We start from the raw sequence: 21,248 nt of genomic DNA, 5'->3' as shown, positions 1-21,248 counted from the left end.
CTCATGACAATGACCAATCAATGGGAACCCTGAGCTTGTTTCTCTGCAACTAGATAGTCCCATCTGGGAGTGATGGGAGACAATAACACCCGAAATGTGTTGTAAAGGGCCGGGGGGGGATGAAGTAAAGGGCCCGGGGGGGGGGAAGGGGTCCTTCGGGGCCCACCTCCAATTAGTCGAAGGACCACATGTGGTCCATAGCCCACAGGTTGGGGATCGCTAGGTTAGACTGAAGGCATGTGACTACCCCGAGGTTTGCATGGCCCAAGTGAGGATTCAAACCCAGCTCTCCCGGATCATAGTCTGACACTCTAACTGCTTATAGAAGTCTCAAACTAATTCATATTATAATGGAACTCGTACACTGTCCTATGCTGTAAACCAGTACCTCCGGTCCCATTGGATCTATCGGCAGCGTTTGACACAGTCGATCATGAGCTCTTAGCTCACTGCCTTGCCGATGCCGGGATACGGGGGGCAGCCCTCAAATAGCTGATCTCCTTCCTCCGGGGTCGGGGTAGCAATAGGAGAGTATCTAGTCCCACAAGGAGCAGACCTCTCTCCTATCCTATTCAACATCTTCATGGGCCCTCTGGCTCAGCTGGTGCGCAGGTTTGGGCTGGGCTGCCACCAATCTGCAGATGACCCCCAGCTCTTCCTCCTGATGGACGACTGGATTTGGGGGACGGCCTCCAGTGGCTACTCTCCTTTCTTCGGAACCGGACACAGAGGGTCACAGTGGGGGAAGGACTTTCATGCCCCTCTGCACTCCCTTGAGGAGTTCCTCCCCCCTAATCCTTTCAACATCTTTATGTACCCTCTGGCCCAGCTTTGGGCTGGGCTGTCATCGGTATGCAGGTGATACCCAGCTCTTTCTCCTCATGGAGGACCATCTGGACTCCCCCTCTATACACTTGCCAGATGTTTGGAGGCCGTAGCTGGTCAAAGCAGAGCCGCCTGTAACTCAGCCCCTCCAAGACGGAGGCCCTGTGGCTGGAAGGGAAGGAGCAGGCCAGGAGGCGTGGCTTCCCAATCTGGCCAGGGTGCAGCTGTGCCAGGGGTTTGGGGGTGATTCTGGATGCCTCCCCAACCACGGAGGCCCAGGTCACAAAAGTAGCACTCTCAGCCTTTTCCTACCTTTGCAAGGCTCAGCTACTAGCGCCCTACCTGTCCCCCGAACACCTGGCCACGGTGATCCATGCGACGGTCAGAATAGATTTCAGTAACTCCCTCTACATGGGCCTTCCTTTGTCCTCAACCCAGAAAGTGTAGCAGGTGCAAGATGCAGCTGCTAGGGACCTCACTGGAGGGCTCATAAGCAGCCTGTGCCGAGGTAGCTGCATCGGTTGCCAACTGCCGCCCCGAATGAGTTCAAGGTTTTGGTTTTGACCTTTCAGGCCCTTCATGGTCTGGGACTGCCTGTTGTCATATGTCCCCCGCAGGACTTTACGCTCTGTGGGTACAAATCTGTTGGTGGTTCCCAGGCCACGGGAGACACGCCTGGCCTTGACCAGGGCCAGGGCTTTTTGGCCTTGGCCCCGACCTGGCGGAATGAGCTCCTGGAAGAACTGAGGGCCCTGAGGGAGCTTATGTGGTTTTGCAGGACCTGTAAGACGGGGGTTTTCCACCAGGTCTTTGGTTGAGGCAGGGGGCAAAAGATCTGGGGTCCCCTCCACACGGAACGTCCTCCTGCAGTAGGATTGTGGGCACCTCTGAATGTCCCCCCCCCCGAGCCGCTGGGGGAAGGAGGGGAGTGGGCGGGGCTGGACTTGTTTTCTATCGTATTGATCATTGCTAGAGCCGGGTTTTGGTCTTATTTGTAATTGGGGTTTTGATGTTTTTATTGTAACCAGCTGCGAGATGCTGTGCGATAGTGGTGGGTAATAAATCCAAGCAATAATTAATTAATTAATTAAATACAAGGACATAATGCACAACCTCTGTCATTTGGCCATAAAGAAGAACTAGTTTTAATACCCTGCTTCCTGGAGTCTCAAAGTGGTTTCCAATCACCTTCCCTTCCTCTTCCCACAACAGACACCCTGTGAGGTAATGGGGCTAAGAGAGCTCTGAGAGAACTGTTCTGTAAAAACAACTCTTAACAGGACTGTGGCTAGGGGTGGGGAATCAAACCCGGCTCTCCAGATTACAGGCCGCTGCTTTTGACCACTACACCGACCTGCCTCTTAAAGGAAATGGTCAGTTGCTCGTAATGGCCAATTGGTTCTAGCCAGTGGGCCACATGACTGAGACCAGCACATTACACCCTGCAGGCTTCGGACTAGCGGTGAGGGAGGCATGGGGAGCCAGAAAGCCTGGTTCCACCCTCTGGGGACCCACTGTGCTTCCCACATTCCCCCCATGCCGTCCTTTCCGTAAGGACTAGCGGCTTATGTTTCACTGAAGGCCAAAGTCCTCTCCTGGGTACTGAAACGTGGCCTTCCCTTTGGGTTCAGTGTGCACAGGAGACCCTGAGCTGCCAAATTTGCCCTCACCAGGAAACCAAGGAGGGGGGGGGAGATGGGGGTGGACCACGCCACAGCATTCTGGCAAAATCTGCATTTCCCCTCCCCACAAGGCAGGTTGTTTTTGGAGATGATGTGACCTCACCTCCTTGATGATGGGATTTAATGAAGAAAACACAACTTTATCTATTTATTTTTGGCAGACAGAAGTTTTGTTATTTCAGGAGGAGTCACTTAGGGTCATTTCAGGGATGGGTTAGAGCAGGGGTAGTCAAACTGCGGCCCTCCAGATGTCCATGGACTACAATTCCCATTGTATGCTGGCAGGGACTCATGGGAATTGGAGTCCATGGACATCTGGAGGGCCGCAGTTTCACTACCCCTGGGATAGAGTGAGGGCAGGAGGCCATTACAAGCCTTGGGTGGGCAGGATGCAGCCGACAAACAGAAGCCCCCCTCCCCTGCCATGAGTGGGGCAGTTTAGAGGGGAATCCTGCCTCCCCCCACCATGTTAATGAGCAAGGGGGCACGATCCCACAGGACGTTCTCCTGCACAGGCTTCACCATTAACCTGTGGAAGAGTTGGCGATGGCCGTTTGTTTGTGAGATGAGCCCAAAGGGATTGGGTCAAAGGCTTTTCTAACCCCACATCCTTCCCCAACATGGTGGGCAAAACCTGCAGGGCATGAAAACAACTCCCCTCTCCCTGCGGAGCAGTTACTCTCTATGGGCAGTTTTCTCAGATTCATCTATCTGTGGCTTGGAACCCTGATTCCTGAATAGATCCTCCATGTACAGAGGCAGCATACCAGTCACAGAGGGACAACAGAGACGAGCTTTTGCCAGTGGGCCACTCAGAAACCTCTAGCTGGCTACCTGGGGTGTGGGCTTCTGGACTCGATGAACTACCAGCCTAGGTCACCTGGGGACCTCTAACCCAGGAGCTGCCATGTTAGGGCAGCTAAACAGATCCTCCAAATTCAGATGCAGCATACCTGAGGCTGGACTAGACGGACGCTTGGACTCTTGGTCTGAACTGGCAGGGAACTGCTTGCTTGTCGAGTCTTTCTTGCACAGGGTAGACTTTCCACCCAAAGGGGATAAAAGAGTAATCCACGAGATTCCAAATCAAGCCCGTTTTAACTCCTGCGAGATAATCCTCCATTAAAGCGGGGCCAAGAGTCGAGGGACTCCCCGTCCCCCCAAGACTCCGAAGCCAGTCCCTCTGAAATCGATGGGAGGAGCTCCCCCGGGGCTACCAGCCCACCTTTCCTTCCGCCAAGGGACCCTCGGCTAGACCCTTGGGCCTCGGCCACAACCCTGGGAGCCCCGCCCCGCCCCGCCCCGCCCCGCTTTCAGGCAATAAGGACAGCGGCAGACCTTGCGGGGCTGTTGTAGGGGCGCGCCCCACGCTTCCTACTGCTGTGCCTATAGACGCGCAACGGAACGGGTGGGACGGCCCGTCGGGGCGCGGGGCCAGGGGCACGATCCAGGCTGCCGGATTCCCCTTCCGGGCGGGCGGTGGGGCCCACAGAGCGTCGTCCCGGCCCCCGCCCCCCCCCCCGGCCCGCCCGCGGCCCCCTTTAAGGCTTGGCTCTGCGTCGCGCCGCGCCCCTTTTAAGGCCCCGTGGAGGCGGGAGCGGCGCGTCGCCAGCCGGGCGGGCGGGCGGCCCCTCCAAGCGGCGCGGCAAGCAGGCAGCAGGCGGGGCAGGAGATGAGCGGAGCGGGCGGCGGCGGGCCCGGCCAGGCAGGAGGGAGCCGGCGGGGCGGGGCAGGAAGGCAGGAAGGCAGGCAGGAGCGGCGGCAGCGGCGGGAGGCGGCGCGGAAGGGTGGGCCGGCTTGAGCAGCCCCGCCGCAGCCCCCCGCCCCCCCGCCCCGCCCCGGAGCAGCCGCCGGACCCAGCCCGGCCCAGCCCAGCCCAGCCCAGCCCCGCGGCGGCGGCGGCGGCGGCGGCGGCAGGAGGCGCAGGAGGAGGAGGCGGCGCAGGAGCAGCATCCGCCGCGGCGCGCACAAAGCCGGCCGACATGAGGTCAGTCCGTCTGTCCGGGCGCGGGGCGGGCGGGGCGGGCGCCTTTGTCGGGCCGGGGGGGGCGGGCGAGGGGGGAGCGGGGCCCGCACTGCCTCCGCGGGAAGCGGCACGTGGCAGCCGGAGCCCCCGCGCGGGCCGCCCTGGCGGGGACGGGAGCTCTTGCCAGGGGGGGGGCTGCTCCCTCTCCCCCCCTCCCCCCTCCCCCCTCCCTCGCTCACCTGGCCGCGTGGCGGGGCCGGAGCAGAGCGCCCAAATGCGTCTCGGGGGGGGGGGGCGGAGGAGAGGAAAGCCCCCTCGGGAGCTGGGGAGGGGCTGCGCAGAACAGGACCCACTGTCCGGAATCCTTGGGGAGGAGGAGGGGGGGGCTGCCGGCTTCCTGTCCCCTTCCTGTTCTGGATGCCCCTCCCCCAAGATCTTTGTGCCCAAACTTCTCCCCTGAGTTTTGGGGGCTGAGAAGGCTGCAGGCTTTCCTTAACCAAGTCTAGGGGCTTAGCCCAACAGCGGTCTGAGATGAACTCCCCCCCCCCCAATACCCACCCCCAAACCTTCAGGGCCGCCCACACTTAATGGTGAGCCGGATTCAAGTCCCAGAGCCTGTTTCTGGTTCCTGAGCATGTGCAAAGCGCTTCCACCGTTTCATCAGCTCCGCTCCCCCCTTCCTGTCTCCAAGGATGACTTTCAAGGGTGGGGGGGCACCTTGTTTGGGGGGAGTTCTTCTGGTTTCTCTGACTCGCTGGATGTGCTCTGGTCCACCATGTTGCCACCTTCTTTTGACCTTTTCCTCATCAGATCTCCTAAAAACCAGGGCTGAAAATCAGGGCTACAGAGAGACATTTCGACAGCCAGTGTGCTTAAGATAATCTGATCCTAAAAGTCAGCCGAATTCAGGGCAGGGTTCCCAAGTTTGACTTTGGGAAGAAGAACCCGGTTGGCTGTTAGAGCTGAAGTGTGCTGTGAGCCCCTCAGGCTGGCCAGCTGCCATAAGCAGGCAATGTGGTGGTGAACAAGGCTGTCTGTGGGGTGCAGTAGGGCCCCTGTGGGAGGTGCTTGCGTCTCATATGGTGGCCCTTGCTCGGGAGACCTGTCTCCAAACTAGAGTCCCCTCTGCCCTCTCCCTAGATTTACAGACTCGTTCTGATTGTAGGCTCCTTGTGGCAGGGGGCCTGCTCCAGTGGTGCCCACGAACTCAGCACAGCAGGATCCCCCGGGAATGGGGCCCCCTAAATCAGGGGTAGTCAAACTGCGGCCCTCCAGATGTCCACGAACTACAATTCCCATGAGCCTCTGCCAGCGAATTGTAGTCCATGGACATCCGGAGGGCCGCAGTTTGACTACCCCTGCCCTAAATAATCCCTGGGCCCTGCAGTTTGGGCAGGGATCAGCGCATTTTCTGTCCCGTTTCAAAAAGTGGGGAGGTGACCCACAAGTGAGAGAGAGGTCGCTCAGTATCCTGAGAGCCCCATCGGATCAGGCCGAGGGTCGTCTTGTCCTGCCTTCTGCGCCCCACAGTGGCCAGGTAGAAACTTTGGGGAGCCTGTTGGCGGGGCAAGAAGGCCAAAGATTAACTAACAAGGGCTGTTGAGAAATCTACTGCAGGTTCCTCTTGAGCCCTGTAGCTGTTCCCTCAGCTTCTTGAATTTGTTACACCCCCCCTTTAAAGCTGTGTAATCCAGTGGCAATTGTTGTGTCTAATGATGGGGAGTTCCGGCAGATTGTCCTTTGTGTTGGGAACTACTGAATAAAACTTCCTATCAGTTTTGTTTGGTGACTGCTAAGAGAGAGGTGGACCTGAAGCATTTGGGGTGTTTTTTGTTATAAGGGTGTTCGGAAGCCTTACTGTGGGATTCCCCCCATATCTCCCACATCCCTGTGCTCCTTTGCGTTCCCAAAGAATTTCTAAAAATTGGATGGGCCAATCCCTTCACAGAAGCCAGGCTAATGAATACTGGCCCAGGCTTATCCTTCTCTTTATAAAAGCCTTCAACTTCATTCTCATATTGACTAGTTTACTCGGAGAAGGAGAGAATTGGAGTCCTGTCGGCACCCTGAAGACCGACAATGTTTGATTCTGGGTAGACACTTTTGTGTGCATGCATACTTTCCAGACAAGGCAGTAATTTGCCAGATCCTAACTGGATCTTTTTGATGAAAGCTAATTGGTATTGCATCATCAAACTTCCTGTCCTCTTGCTCAGGCAGGCTGGATTTTCACATAGTTTGGGTGTTTAAATCTTAGATGTTCTTAAATAATTTTTGGCTGGGGGTGTCTGCCACAGGGAAGGAAGGATCGTGGCTCAGTGGAAGAGCTTCTACTTGGCTTGCAGAAGGTCCCAGGTTCAGTCCCCAGCAGCATCTCCAGTTAGAAAGGACCAGGCAGGAGGGGATGGGCAAAACTTCAGCCTGAGACCCTGGAGAGGGGCTGCCAGCATGCTCTTGACAGACTGAGAGTCGCAGAGTCGATATAAGGCAGCACTGTGTGTGTTTACAGAATTGCACAATGGCTCCCCCCCCCCCCCCCCGCCATGGATTTGTATGTGGAAATACGGCTGATTCTCTCTGAAGGCGTCTGTTTTAGAAGTTCAGCGACTGAGTTGGAGTTTAGGGGGCGTTCTTGGTGGTGCTGGGGTTAAGTGGAGAGCGGCTGGAATCCTCAGGGCTCGGGTCAAAGTCCTGCCCTGCAGGGTGGTTCCTCCTCTACCTCTGATAGTGTCACGGTGTTGGCCTTCCCTATCCCGGGCAGGGGAGCTTGGGCTGTGGGGCTGACCCTCCTCCCACAAGAGGATGGTGTTTTCTTAACTCACCTCCAGGGTGAGAATGTGTGTGTGTGTGTGGGGGGGGGTCTGACACTTCCCCGTGACCTCCTTGCTCTCTGTGCATCACAGTTCTCTTAGGACTGGCCTTGCAGAGCAGTTCCCCTAGAGCTTTTGCAGTCCCAGGGTGTCTGGTGTGGGGAGGGGAAGGGAATCTTTGGGAATCTTTCAGGTAGTGAAAAGCAGGGGGTGAAAACCGCCAGCTCTTCTCCTCCACTCCTCCCTCGGGCTGGCCTAGTGTCAAACCTGCAGAAGGCAAGGGCTGCGGGGGGGGGGGGGGGGTGCATGTGTGTGAGGATAATGGCGACCTGCTGCAATCTACAGGAACTCAGCTCTTGGCTAAGCAAATATTTTCACACCTCCGCTTCAGCCAGGGAAGTTGTGGGTTGGAGCCGCCTCACGCAATCTCACCCGTGGCTGGCCAGCCTTCCCACCCCCCACAGCTTGGAGGTCTTCCCACCCCAACTGTATCTAGCTGTGCCCAGTGGCCAAAGTGGGTGTGTGAAGATTAGAACAGGTTCAACAGCTGCCAGGGGGGTCGAGGGGAAGTAATCCCCCCCCCCCCGACCGCGTGCTACTTGGGGGTTTCTCTCTGGTATCTCTGGACAACTGTGAGCCGCCCAGCAGTCTGGGAGAGGGAGGGGGGCTCCTTTGTGCATTTTGGCCCCCTCAGTGGCTGTTGGGGCTTTGTGGTGCTGCAGCTGTGGTTTGGTGGAGGGCACTGTGGGGTCGGGGGGGGGGGCTGAGAAGGGGGTTAAAAGCCGCCTCAACATCCCCTGAATGGGGAGCTTTGCCCAACCGGCTCTTCAAACCTAGCCGGAGTGCTGCCGTGTCCCTCGATGCCATTTTAAGCATTTGATCTTTTTGGCACGTAAATGAAGCCTTTGTTTGTCAAGGGTGGAAGCCCCTCCCCATTTCCTCCTGCCTCAGTTTCCCAGCTGTCCAAAAGGAGAAATGCTGCCCAATGTGGCCAGGGGGGGGAGGGGGGATCTGAGCGGTTTCTCAGCTGCTGGGGCTTTTGCCGTGTCGGCTGGGAATTCTTCTTCTCTGCTGGCCGTGGGTCTAGAAAGCGGTGCCAGGGGCAGGGGAGGCCCAGCAGCCCTTGAGGTTGCTGATTACCCAAAGAGCAGGAAGCAGTCCAGTAAATTCTCCCAACTTCCCTTTTCCACCGAGTAAGCGGTGTGTGGCAGTCAGTCCAGCTCTTAACCCTTGCGTGGCTGTAGCCTCTCAAAGGGTGGCAACGGAGCGAGGGTTCCCAGATAAAAGAGTCATAAGGACAGGAGAAGAGCCCTGCTGGGTGCGTTCAGGCCGGCCTCCTGCCTCACCCAGGGGCCAGCCAGTTCCTCCGGAAGGGCAACAACGGAGCATAGAGAGGCTGACCCGCAACGTTGCCTCCTGGCTCTAGGATTCAGAGGTTGAGTGCCTCTGAATGTGGAGGTTCTCCTCCGTGGCCATGGCTAGCAGCCACTGATAGGCCCCTCCATCCCTTTTTAAAGCCTGTGGCCATGGATACATCCTCCGGCAGCGAATTCCACATTTGAATCACTTGTTGTGTAGAATCAGGAGTAGTCAAACTGCGGCCCTCCAGATGTCCATGGACTACAATTCCCATGAGCCTCTGCCAGCGAATGCTGGCAGGGGCTCCTGGGAATTGTAGTCCATGGACATCTGGAGGGCCGCAGTTTGACTACCCCTGTGTAGAATGGTATTTCCTTCTGTCCATCCTGAACCTACTGCCCATCGAATGCCCTTGTGTTATAGTATTTGGGGAGAGGGAGAAAAAAAATCCTTTCTCCTTTCTTAGAATCATAGAGTTCAGGGGACACTGCTGAAGCGTAATTACACACTGTGATATTAATAGTAGTAGACCTCTACAAATTTGGATATTGTATGACCACTTGGAAATTGAATTATACAAAGGAAAATATTACCAGAGACAAAGTTATATTCCATAATTTCGTCATTCAAAAGTATACATTTAGAGAAGATTCAGTTATTAACAATATTGAGAATTCACTGATGAAGATGTTGAAAACGGAGTATACCTAGGAATCCACTTTGAAATTGTTTTGAAATTGTTTGCATTGGAATAAATCTTTTTGCCATCGTTTGCTTGAGGCTTTCTTCTTCTGCTTATATAACGGCTGATGGGTCTTCATCTAGCCTCTGCTTAAAAATCTCCAAAGATGGAGAACCCACCACCTCCCGAGGAAGCCTGTTCCACTGAGGAACCGCTCTAACTGTCAGGAACTTCTTCTGGATGTTTAGCCAAAAATTCTTTTGAATGAATTTCTGGGGCAACAGAAAACTGCTCCATCTTCTCTTTGACAGCTCTTCAAGTATTTGAAGATGGTTATCGTATCACCTCTTAGTCCCCTCCTCTCCAGATTTAGCAGACCGAGCTCCCTCAACCTTTCTTCATATGTCTTGGTCTCCAGACCCCTCCCCATCTTCCTAGCCCTCCTCTGGTCATGCTCCAGTTTCTCTACATCTTTCTTCAGGTGTGGTGACCAAAACTGAACACAAGACTTCAAGTGAGGCCAAAACAGAGCAGAGTAAAATGGAACCATCCCTTCACGTTATGTGGACATTATGCTTCTTCTAATACAGCCCAAAATCATGTTTGTCTTTTTAGCTACCGAGTAACCCTGCTGTCTCATGTTCAGTGTCTGAAAAGATCCTTATCACATGTACTACTGCCAAGACATGTCTCACCCATCCTATAGTGATGCAGTTGATTTTTCCTACCTAGATTAAGAACTTTACATATATCACTATTCATTTTAATCTTTTTAGCCCAGTTTTCTAGCCTGTCAAGATCATCCTGTATCCTGATTCTGTCTTCTGCTGTGTTTGACACCCTCCCAATTTAGTGTCATCTGCACGTTTAATAAGCACCCCCTCTTTTCCTTCGTCCAAATGATTTTTGAATATGTTGAACAACACAGGGCCCAGGAGAGACCCCTGAGGCTCTCCAGTCATCCCTCCTCTCAAGAAGGAGACGAACTCTTTACAAGCAGCCTTTGGGTGCCATCTGTTCTTGATCCCCCTGACAGTAACAGGATCCATACCATTCCAATCCCATGTATAATTTTATAAACCTCTGTCACGTCATCTCTTAGTCTTTGTCATGATAGTCTCAGCGCAATATAAAAAGCAGGGGTAGTCATACTGCGGCCCTCCAGATATCCATGGACTACAATTCCCATGAGCTCAGTTTGACTACCCCTGATAAAAAGTATCCCCCAGAACACCTCAGTTTTCACCCAACTGGTGTTCAAAATGATTCCCGGAGCTGCGTCATGCCCATTGGCTTTTGCCCACAAGCAGCAGCAGCAGCAGGAATTCCTCCTGAAGAGCCTCTTGGCTTTCTCCCAGGAGCGGAAGAGCGCCACAGCTTGTGTGTCATCCCTGTGGTACGTCCATGAAATGCTCTCCCAGGAGACTTAAAGTTGTACAGAAGAGGACCAGAGAGGTCCAAGGACGCCTCAGAGAGATTGGTGGAGCATCCGTTAGCAGAGGCAGTCTACCTTGAGGTGCCATCTTCTGGCCATACATGCTCGTTTATACCCGTTTTGTGAGTTTCCAAAGTGTTTGTGTTCCAAAGGACCTGGCTTGTGCTGCTTGTGATGTACGGCTAGCCATGCCTAGAGCTCACGGTGGGGTTTGGGCTCCGGAAGCAGTGCCCTAAAGGCTTGGATCACTTTATGACCGCTTTGCTCAAGGAGACACCCAGTGGAAAATTCCACAGGTGAGCTCTTTGGGTCCCAACTTCCCTGAGTGATCTGCGGCCTGCCTGTCGCCAGGGGGGCAGCCAAGGGCCTGGGGGTTCCCGAGGGGGTTCCCAGCCGCAGCGTCGGCCTCAGCTCTGCCACTGCATCCCCGTGGAGCTGACCCGGGAGTTCTGTCGGGAGGTTCTGGGCCGTGGGGATTGTGACCTCGCGCAGCCCCGCCTTCTCCCTGCCCCCTGGCCGGTCTCAAGGGCAGCCGGTGGCCGGGCAGGACTCGGCCGGTTCCTGACCATCTCCTGGCGCCCCACCATGGCCCTGCTCAAAAGCCTCTCTGAAAGGTGTGGGGCGGGGCGGGGCAAAGAGAAGGCTGCCGTTTGGTGCCCCACAAAAGCAGCTTTTCCTGTGGGACCCCAGGCCTCCTTGTCCTCGCCCTCTGTGGGGAGGGGCAGGGGCGGCCTTTTCCCAAGACGTCCTGAGCAGGCCGGCCGGCCGGAGAAGCAGGCAGGAAGCGCGGGTGACTCAGCACGGCTGCGGTGGCCTGGCCAGCGCCCACAACGTGCCCGGGAGGGGGAGGGGGAGGGATGGGAATTGACCGTGCACCCTCCCCCCCCCAGCCATGCATCCTCAGGACCCTGATCCTCTGACTCCCCCCTTGCCCCCCAGGGGAGACGCGAGTGTGTTTTTGTCCCCTTTGGCAGATCCGGGATCAAGCAAGCCCCGGAGACCAAGCCCAAGGAAGGGAGAAGTTCGATGAAGATCAGGTGGGGAGAGTCGGGGGCCTGCCCGTGGGGCCCCCTTCCCAGAAGCCCTGGCTCCCTCCTCCATGAGTGGATCACAGCCCTTTGCAGCTGGGGCCCCATTGTGCGTCCAGCCTCAGGAGGGTCTCCTTGCCCCTGGCCCTGTGGGGTCCTCCCCACACTTTCCCGGAAGCCGATCCCCTCTGCAAACAGCCACGGAAGTGTACGGGTTTGTAATGTGCAGACCCTTTGCTTGTGGCTCTGGAACGGGCCCCTGTCTTGGGGTGTGGGGCATTCCCCAGTGGGGCCTGCCCTTCAGTTTCCTGATTGTTTTCCCTTTGACAGGCTCGGGCGCCCCTCTAAGCCTCCGGAGACCCTCAAACAAAAAGAAGAACCATGTCCCAAGAAAAGCAGGTGTGCAGGGGAAGGGGGGTGTCAGCAGGGGGCCTCCTTGGTGACACGGCCTCACAGCACAGGCCTCGGTTCGATTCCGTAGATCTTGCTGATCTCTTTTGCTTAGATCCCACCTTGTCCCCCAAAGAAACTTTTGTTACTCTCTGTTTTGTCTTCACAACAGCCTGATGAGGTAGGCCTGGCTAATGGGGTGTGATTGGCCTAAGGTGTCTTAGAAAACCTCCGTGGCAGCAGTGGAGATTAGAACCTGGGTCTTCCAGACCAAACCATGGTAGCTTGTAACTCTCCCCTTTGTGCCCGTGCTGTTCCGGGGCAGGAGGGACAGCAGTTTTCTTGCAGTCCTTGACATTTTGGTGAGGGTCCTGCTCCCCCCCCCAAAGCCCAGCTCCTCCTTCAGAGATGGGGCAGCTATGCAACAGCTGCTGGGGGTCGGTGGGGGGCATTGCTTTGCTACAGAACTGAAGGGAAACAAGCTGAAGACCCATCAGTGACAGGATAATCCAACTGAAGAACAAAACTCTGAGTTGAGGCTTCCCCATAAATTGTGATAAATGGAACTGTTTATCCCAAACCACACCGGATGGATGGGTTTTTGGGCAAACTTTCTCAGCAACCAATATCCAAAAGGAATGAAAGCCCAATCCTATAGACCAGCTCTCCTCTTCATGGGCAATGCTCTGCTGGTAGACCTGGTCAAACGGCTGAATTGCATCTTACTCTAGATCAGTGGTTCGCAACCTTGGGGTCACCGGGCCCCTTCCCCGAGTTTGCCAGCTTGCTTGCTGCCGCCGCCTTCACTGCCGTTGGTGGCAGCAGTGGGATGCAGAGGCGATTGGTGGTGGTGGCGGGCAGAGGTGGCAGAGCCATGGCAATGGCTGCCTCCACGCTGCCTCGACCGTTGTGCGCATGCGCGCGCACAACGTTGGGGCCGCGGCAAAGAAAACGCTGAGAACCGCTGCTCTAGATGCAGGGGTGGCCAAGCTGTAGCTCTCCAGATGTCTGTGGACTACTGGCAGGGGCGCATGGGAATTGTAGTCCATGGACATCTGGAGAGCCACAGTTTGCCCACCGCTGCTAGAGATACAACTAACTGAGAGAGTTAATTGAAGATCCCGTTCGCCTGGTGTGATCGCAGCTGATTTATGAGCCTCCCCTTGGTGCTTTGTTCCTTGGCTGAATTTCCCCCAGAGCTGCGGGGGGGGGGGGGGAGCGGCTCTCAGGCGGAAGAGGTGCTGGATGTATTTGGCCTGGAAACGCCTGGCTGTGGGCTTCCCAACCCCGCCATGGGGCTTCCCCCTTCATGTCTCGCTCTGCGGCTGGGAGCCAGGGCTCTCCCTCTGCTGCCCCGTTCTGCCAGGGCTGTTGGCAGCTGGTGGGGCACCCAGCTCCCCCCTCCCCCCCTGGGGGGGGCGTTCTGTGCCAGGAAAAACTCAAGGCACAGGGAAGCAGCCCTGAGTCACAGCCCTACCTGTTTGTCAGCTCCCTGCTGGCCCCCTCCCTTCCCCCCCCCCCATGAACGGCCTCCTTCCAGCTCAGGCTGCTGGGGAAGTCAGGAGCCCCCCCTTGCTCCCCCTTGTGGGCTGGGAAGAGAAGGTGCTTCAGGGGTTGGTGCCTGGCTTGGGGGTGAGGCATTTCCCCCATTCTGTGCCGATCCTTAAAAATGCCCCTTATATGGGCAGAGGCCACTGCAGTGTGTGTCTCTCCCCCCCCCCCCGCGCTCCTTCCGGCTTTTCAGCACAGCCCTCCTCCCTCCCTCCCCCCCTCCCTCCCTCCCAGGTGTCCCAGTTGCTTTCTGGCATTCCAGCCCTGGGGAAGCAGGAAGGCCTGGCTTGGGCTCTCGGGGAGAGCTGGGTCAACAGTACCCCCCACATCCCCCCCCCTGTCAGCTCTGCTCCTGCTGAGCCCAGGCGGGGGGGAGGGATCAGGCACCCAGGGTGTCAGCAGCTCCCACTCCGGTTCCTTTCAGATCTGGGATTGGGGTTCAGAAGGTCCGACAGCCCCCCTCCCTGGGCACTGTGCCCCCTCCTTCCCTCTGCCCCCCTGGAGAATCCCCCTGGGAAGTTGCCAATTCCAGGGGGGATGTTGGGGGGGTGGGATTTGTGGAGGGAGGCCGCAGTGCTCCCCGCCCGTGAGTGAGGATCTGCTCCAGGAGAATGGGTCTGCTGCCTGTCCTGTCCTTTGGGGAGATCTCCAGGCCCTGCCTGGAGGCTGGTAACCGTGTAGAAGAGGTGAGCCGCTAGCAGTGAGACCCAGGAGCGCCTGTTCCTCCCCTCCCCCCTCCCCAAAGTTACGAAAACAAGGTGGCTGATGCTGCAATTGCACATTGTTGGTCAATTGTTTCAAAAATGCATGCAACCTGTTTTTCTTCCGTTTGCGCACTCCACACACCATTTGTGTCCGCATGCTTGTGTGGCCGCGCGCATGTGTGCGTGAAAGACCTTTGACCTGGGGCCTGCCGTCCCCCTCCGAGGGCTCCAAAGTACAAAGGGCATTTGGAGGGGGGGGCTGGGGGGTAGACAGCTAGAAGCCTTGGGGCGGTTCTCTGGTGCAGGGGGGGACTTCCGGGTCACAGGGAACTCAAGGGATTCTGGGGGACTGGACCCGTCGGCTGTAATGCTGGGCTGGTTTCGGGGGGTTGGTTTTGCACTTGTGTCGATGGGGGGTAAATGGATTAAACAACTCAGCGTGTCTCGTGAGCCAGGCCACCCCATCGCTCTGGGAAACGGGGGGGAGGGGGCTCCACTTGAGATTTGGTGGATTGGGGAAGTTTGCTTGTGCCTCCTCCGTGGCTGTCTCTTGGAAGGGAGGGGGGGGGAGCTACATGCGCATGGAAGCTTCTGCCCAGAATTAAGCTCTGTGAGCCTTTAAGGTGCCCCTGGACTCGGTTTCTTCTATCACCAACAGGGTGACCCGCCTAAAAATCTCTCCCCTGTTTTTGACCTTGGTGCTCCGCAGGCTGGGCCAGGCTCAACTCGACCGTCTTGGTGGGTGGAAGAGGCCAGGGAGGAGGAGGAGGAGGAGCCTCAGATCACTGGTTAGGGGGCTTCAGATGTGGCTGTCTCTTCAGGGCCCCCCCATGTCCCCCACGGCTTCTCTTGTACAGAGGGGCTCAAGAGAGGCCTGGGCAGCAATGCAGGGCCATGAGCCGGCACCGCTGAGCCTGTCTTCGCAGCCGCAAGAGAGAGCTCAGCCCTTGCTGTGTATTTAGACACCAGAGGAAAAGGAAGCCGAAGTTCTCAGGAGCCCAAATTCTTGCCCGTTGCTGCCTAGCTGGCGTTCCCTGGAGCCTGAGGTCTGGGCCCTGCAGCCGCCTCCTGCGCTCCTTCTGCCTCTGCTCATGAGGTGTTGAGGGGTGGTGTCAGGCTGGGAGCTGAGAGGCGACCTGGGTTCGAATCCCAACACTGCCCAGAAGCTCAGTGTCTTGACCTCGGGCCGGTTGCCTTTTCTCATTGGAGCCAGCAGAGAAGGGGGAAACTCTGTGGAGGAAGAAGAAGAGCAAGAAGAAGACGACCTTGCTTTTCTCTACCTGAAGGAGTCCCAAAGCAGCTTCCAATCACCTTCCCTTTCTCTTCCCCCAGCAGACACCCAGGGAGGGAGCTGGGGCTGAGAGAGCTCTGAAAGAACTGCGACTGGCCCCAGGTCACCCAACTGGCTGCATGGGGAGGCAGAGGGGGGAACTGAACCGGGTTCTCCAGATTAGAGGCTGCCGCTCTTAGCCCCCCCCCCTCCCCCCCTGCTGGCTCTAGGAATGGAAGAGCAGAACAGCTCTTTGGGACGGGGGCCGGCTGTGCTACTTGGTGGGGGGAGCCCACCCTCCGAAAAACTCCCCTTGGCTCCATTTCCTGGCGGTGGGTGGAAGCGGGGTCCCCGTGTTGCCCTCCTTGGGAGAGTCCTCCCGTCCCCAGGCCGCTCCCTTCCCGGCTGCAACTGCAGGGCCCGGCTCTGCCTCAACCTGTACTCAGCCCAGGCAGGAATTCGTATCCGGGACACTCCCTGCTCGGGGGGGGGGGGGGGAGTGGCTTTGAGCTTCCTCTTTACCCCTTGATGTCTGGAGAGGCGTCTGCCGCGGTGGCATCGGGCAGATCCCCGTGGCTGGCTAGCCGGCCCCTTTGTCCCCTGCTGGACATTAGTCCGGGGCGAGCCTCCCCATCAGGACCCGCAGTGGCCCCTCGGCCTTCCTCCCGGTCACCCCGGGTTTCTCTGGCCTGTGGCTTTGCCAGTGCTTCTGGGCGCGTGTGTACACTGTGGGGCACGTGCCCCCTACCCACCTTGCTTTTCCAGTTTGGCCGGATGTCACAGCAGTTTGGGAAGTGAGGGCTGGGGAGAAGCTCGCAGGGTCTGGCTGGGCAGTTTTGGGGGGTGGGGTTGAGGGTGGGGGGAGAGATCGTGGTAGGATCTGGGGCGAGGTTGAGCTGGCTGGTGGTCTGCCTGCCCGTGTCTGCTCCTGTGAAGCTGAATTCGACACCCGTTCTCCGCTCCTTTCCTCAACCAGGGTTCCAGTCCCCTGGGCTTCGGGGGCCTTGGAGCTGGAGGGCCATCCTACCCTCCAGGGGGGTGCCATGGTTTAGGACAGGGGCTCTCCACCTTCCTATTGCTGCGACCCTTTAATACTGTTCCTCATGCTGTGGTGACCCCCAACCATAACATTATGCAGAAATTAAACCATATTAAACCAATTAAACCAGTGGTCCCCAACCTTTTTGAGGGTGGGGACCGGCAGGGCTACTGCCCGCCCGGTCATGCCGCGCATGCGCCATGTGCGGCCGAAATCGCGCATGCGCAGCACTTTTGTGCATGCAAGAAAGTGCCACGCATGCGCGATTTCGGCCACGCATGGCGCATGTGCACATGCGCGGCCCTGATTCCCTCTCTCCCCCCCTCCCGCAGTAAGAAGCTTCCCGCAGGTTGGGGACCACTGAATTAAACCATAAAATTATATAGAAATTAAACCGAAACTGACCAATGGCGTGAAGATCCATTGTGCATGATTGGATATAAATTGTTTTTCCCCCCTGGGGGTTCATAGTTCTCAGTTCAGTTCTGCCTCTTGTCCCTCCTGGCCAGGGGTAGTCAAACTGCGGCCCTCCAGATGTCCATGGACTACAATTCCCAGGAGCCCCTGCCAGCATTCGCTCCTGGGAATTGTAGTCCATGGACATCTGGAGGGCCGCAGTTTGACTACCCCTGCTCCAGGCTAATCTCACTTTTCCACTGCTCCGGGCAGACGAATGCTGTCTCTCAATCTACCTGCAAGGCTGTTGTGTTGATGGCGCCCTCCTCCCTGGCCAGGCTGCTCACCCTGCCGCAACTCCTGTGAAAGGGTTGTTCGACCCCCAAAGGGGTCCCGACCCTCAGGTTGAGAGCCACTGCTTTAAGAGATGCAGCCTCTGTTCTGGAGAACTGGGTTCGATTCCCCGCTCCTACGCCATAGGCAGCCAGCTGGGTGACCTTGGGCCTGTCCCTGTTCTCTCAGAGCTCTCTCAGGGGGGCTGTGGTGGGGAGAGGAAGGGAAGGCTCCTTTGGGTAGTGAAAGGAGGGGTATGAAAACCCAGCTCTTCTCCTCCTCTTTGTTTTCTTCCCTTTCTGACTATTGTAGAGGGTGTTAAGTGCCCTCCTATTACTTCTGTTCCAGGATGAATTAACCTCCTTACTCAGGCCCTCCTCACACATGAAGCTGCCTGATCCTGACCCCTCAGCCCATCCAAGCCAGTTTTGTCTGCTCAGACTGGCAGCCGCTCTCCAGGGTCTCAGGCCAAGGTCTTTCCCATCCCCTGCTGCCTGGTCCTTTTGACTGGAGATGCTGCCTGGGATTGAACCGGGGACCTTCCGTGAGCCAAGCCACTGAGCCACAGGCCCTCTCCATGGCTCTCCAGGGCCTCACACCAAGGTCTTTCCCATCCCCTCCTGCCAGGTCCTTTTGACTGGAGATGCCGCCTGGGATTGAACCGGGGACCTTCTGCTTGCCAAGCAGAGGCTGCGCCACTGAGTATGTTGAGTTACCATTTAATGCTGCCTTCTGCTGTTCCTAGTGTGACAGCCGATGTTTGGCCATTTTAACTTCTGGGGAGAATTCAGGCTGGATTGGGTCTAGAACCAACAGACGTGTCGTTTTGGCGTCCCACCATCACCAGGCCTTGAAAGCAGGCTCAGTCTGGCCAGGTGGGGTCTGCCCTGGGAAGGGGGCTGGGGACAGGTGGGGTCTGCCCTGGGGAGGGGGCTGGGGACAGGCGGGGTCTGCCCTGGGAAGGGGGCTGGGGACAGGTGGGGTCTGCCCTGGGGAGTGGGCTGGGGACAGGTGGGTTTTGCCCTGGGGAGGGGGCTGGGGACAGGTGGGGTCTGCCCTGGGGAGGGGGCTGGGGACAGGTGGGGTCTGCCCTGGGGAGGGGGCTGGGGACAGGTGGGGTCTGCCCTGGGGAGGGGGCTGGGGACAGGCGGGGTCTGCCCTGGGGAGGGGGCTGGGGACAGGCGGGCTCTGCCCTGGGGAGGGGGCTGGGGACAGGCAGGGTCTGCCCTGGGGAGGGGGCTGGGGACAGGCGGGGTCTGCCCTGGGGAGGGGGCTGGGGACAGGCGGGGTCTGCCCTGGGGAGGGGGCTGGGGACAGGCGGGGTCTGCCCTGGGGAGTGGGCTGGGGACAGGTGGGTTTTGCCATGGGGAGCGGGCTAGAGTCAGAAGGGGTCTGCCATGCTTTTGGCTCTGTCCCTGCCAGAAAAAAAGCTAATGCTGAGCTTTCTGGGAAGGAGAACTCTGGTCCCACTCCTGGAGGTGGCGTGTTTGTGGCCTGCTGTGGGGGAAGGTGGTCAGCAGCCAAGGAGCGGTCCTGGAACTGTCTGGCCACTGTGCGGTCAAAGGGTATCCTCCTACTTTACTATCCCCTCAAGTGCTTGTGGGTGCTGGCGGCTCCTTCCCCCTGATTTTATGCCTGCCCCAACCCTGAGAGGTAGATTCATTTGAGGATAAAGGTGGGGCAGGGTCACCCACGTGACCTGGGATCTCCCCAGCCTGACCCTTGAAGCATCGTTTCATGGTGGACTCTCTGGCTTTATGTCAGTAGTAATGGGCATGGTTTCCCCACCTCCAGGAATCCTGGGAATTGTAGTCCGACAAAGCTGTTGAGAAATGTCTGTGTTGAGGCCTCTAATTTCAGCCCCAGCTCCCAAAAGTCACAGTCCCATGAGAACACAAGAAGAGCCAGGATAGAGGCTGTATTCAGTTGTGCGGTTATGGCTGAGGCTGAGCCACAGTTTGGGGCAGGAAAAGAGTCGGAACCTGTGTTCAAATCCTACTCCCAGCCACTAAAAGTTGGATGATGCCAACAGCTCCTCCTCCTTCCCCCTTAGGATTCACGTGCGTTTTTCTTTTGGGTCCCACCGTGAGATCTGGGCAAGTTGTCTTCCTTCCTTCCTTCCTTCCTTCCTTCCTTCCTTCCTTCCTTCCTTCCTTCCTTCCTTCCTTCCTTCCTTCCTTCCTTCCTTCCTTCCTTCCTTCCTTCCTTCCTTCCTTCCTTCCTTCCTTCCTCTGGGTCAGAGTTTGCCCCCTTTCTCTTGGAGGAAGCACTTGGCCTTCAAGCAGGCAGCAATCCACTGGTGCAGCTGCTTCACGTTTCATCACGGGCCTGAATGTCTGTGTTGTGGCCTTTAAAGGCACCAGGATTTGAGCGGGGGGAGGGGGCGGGGAGGAGTTGCAGGCTCTGGCCTGGTGAGACTTCTAGGTTCCCTCCGGGTGGGAAGTGGATTCCAGCCCCCCATATAAGGCCTGGGCTCGGGGGAGACCAGGCAGAGGGCCTGGAAAAACTGTCCCCTTTGCCAAGACATCTCTCTCTGGCCTGCTGCTTAAGCTTCTGCAGCATGACGCTTGGCAGGGCTTCCTTTCCAGATGCGTGCTGCACAGCAGACAAAATGCATGGGTTGGTGCCGGGGGATGTGAGAACGGAGGGGGGGGAATACATGGTCCCTTTTCCTGGACTCCTCCTGCAGCTTTGACCTCTGGGAAATGGGGGAAATCTTCATCTGTGTGCGGAACTGGAACAGGAAAAACAAAACTCTGCTGCATCCTCCATATGGCACCTTTTTAAATACTTGAAGATGGTTATCAGATCCCCTCTCAGTCGTCTCCTCTCTAGGCTAAACAGACCAAGCTCCCCAACCTTTCCTCATACGTCTTGGTCTCCTCTGGACACGCTCCAGTTTGTCTACCTCCCTCTTCAACTGGGCTGCCCAAAAATGAACACAGGACTCCAAGTGAGGCCGAACCAGAGCAGACTAAAGCGGTACCATCCCCTCCCCTGATCTGGACACGATACTCCGTTTGAGACAGCCCCAAATCCCATTTGCCTTTTTAGCCACCGAGTCACACTGCTGACTCATGTTCAATGTTTGGTCTACTAAGACCCCAGATCCGTTTCACACACACAATAGGAAAGAATATGTTACTGTTTGTTGCCGCCATTGATGGCTTGTTATTAATGTATTGGGGTTTTAATGGGTTTATATTTTCTAGTAGTAGAAAGCCCACTGGAAGCTGAATTGCAGCAGGCGCTGGCAGGATGGCAGCTGGGGGAGGGTCAGCGATGTGGAGGCGTGGAGAGGGCTGGCGCTGCCCTAGCGACCTTCCCATTGTAAAGCAGGGGGAGCAGGGGTCGGGCACGGATCTGACAGGCCCTGTGTAGGCTGGTGGCGAGTGCACCAGGACCTGGAGGGGGCACCTCCACCGGTGTGACATCCCTCCCGGCATAGGTGGAGGCTCCTTGGAGGGCTAGCACTGTCGGCCACATGCTCCGCGTGGCCTCATGTGGTGCCTTCATGCTGCCACAGGCTGGCCTCTGACTCCGCCACTGGTGGCTCCAGCGCCTCGTTCTGGCCGCCACAGCCTCCTTCGCCTGGCCATAATAGTACTGCCAAGACAAGTCTCACCCATCCTATAGTGATGCATTTGATTTCTCCTACCTAAATGACGAACAATTAAAATTCATTTTAGTCCTGTTTTCCAGCCTGTCAAGATAATCTTGTATCCTGATTCTGTCTTCCCAGTTTAGTATCATCTCCAAATTTAACCAATACCCCCTC

The 21,248-nt window shown here is 57.1% G+C and overlaps 1 protein-coding gene across 7 annotated transcripts in view; it reads left to right on the top strand.

The window, feature by feature from the left end:
* The first annotated feature begins 4,115 nt into the window (after window positions 1-4,115).
* VASP (vasodilator stimulated phosphoprotein) overlaps window positions 4,116-21,248 on the top strand; it is a 37,131-nt gene continuing 19,998 nt past the window's right edge. For 4 of the 7 annotated variants that reach the window (XR_013227576.1, XR_013227575.1, XM_077318627.1 and 1 more), the window contains exons 1-3: window positions 11,234-11,373; window positions 11,734-11,796; window positions 12,118-12,186. Coding sequence is in view for 5 of the 7 variants with exons in the window: in XM_077318627.1 (XP_077174742.1) it covers window positions 11,345-11,373; window positions 11,734-11,796; window positions 12,118-12,186 (161 nt within the window). In the remaining 2 variants the exon portion in view is untranslated. Of the gene's footprint in view, window positions 4,495-11,091; window positions 11,374-11,733; window positions 11,797-12,117; window positions 12,187-21,248 lie in introns of those variants that run through there. The other 3 variants (XM_077318629.1, XM_077318625.1, XM_077318628.1) reach the window with 3 other exon arrangements.

This window comes from Paroedura picta, unplaced genomic scaffold (genome assembly GCF_049243985.1).
Source record: "Paroedura picta isolate Pp20150507F unplaced genomic scaffold, Ppicta_v3.0 Ppicta_v3_sca21, whole genome shotgun sequence".
NCBI classification, from domain to species: domain Eukaryota; kingdom Metazoa; phylum Chordata; class Lepidosauria; order Squamata; family Gekkonidae; genus Paroedura; species Paroedura picta.
Note: the sequence above shows the minus strand (reverse complement) of the source record. Positions and strands in the feature narration are given on the sequence as shown.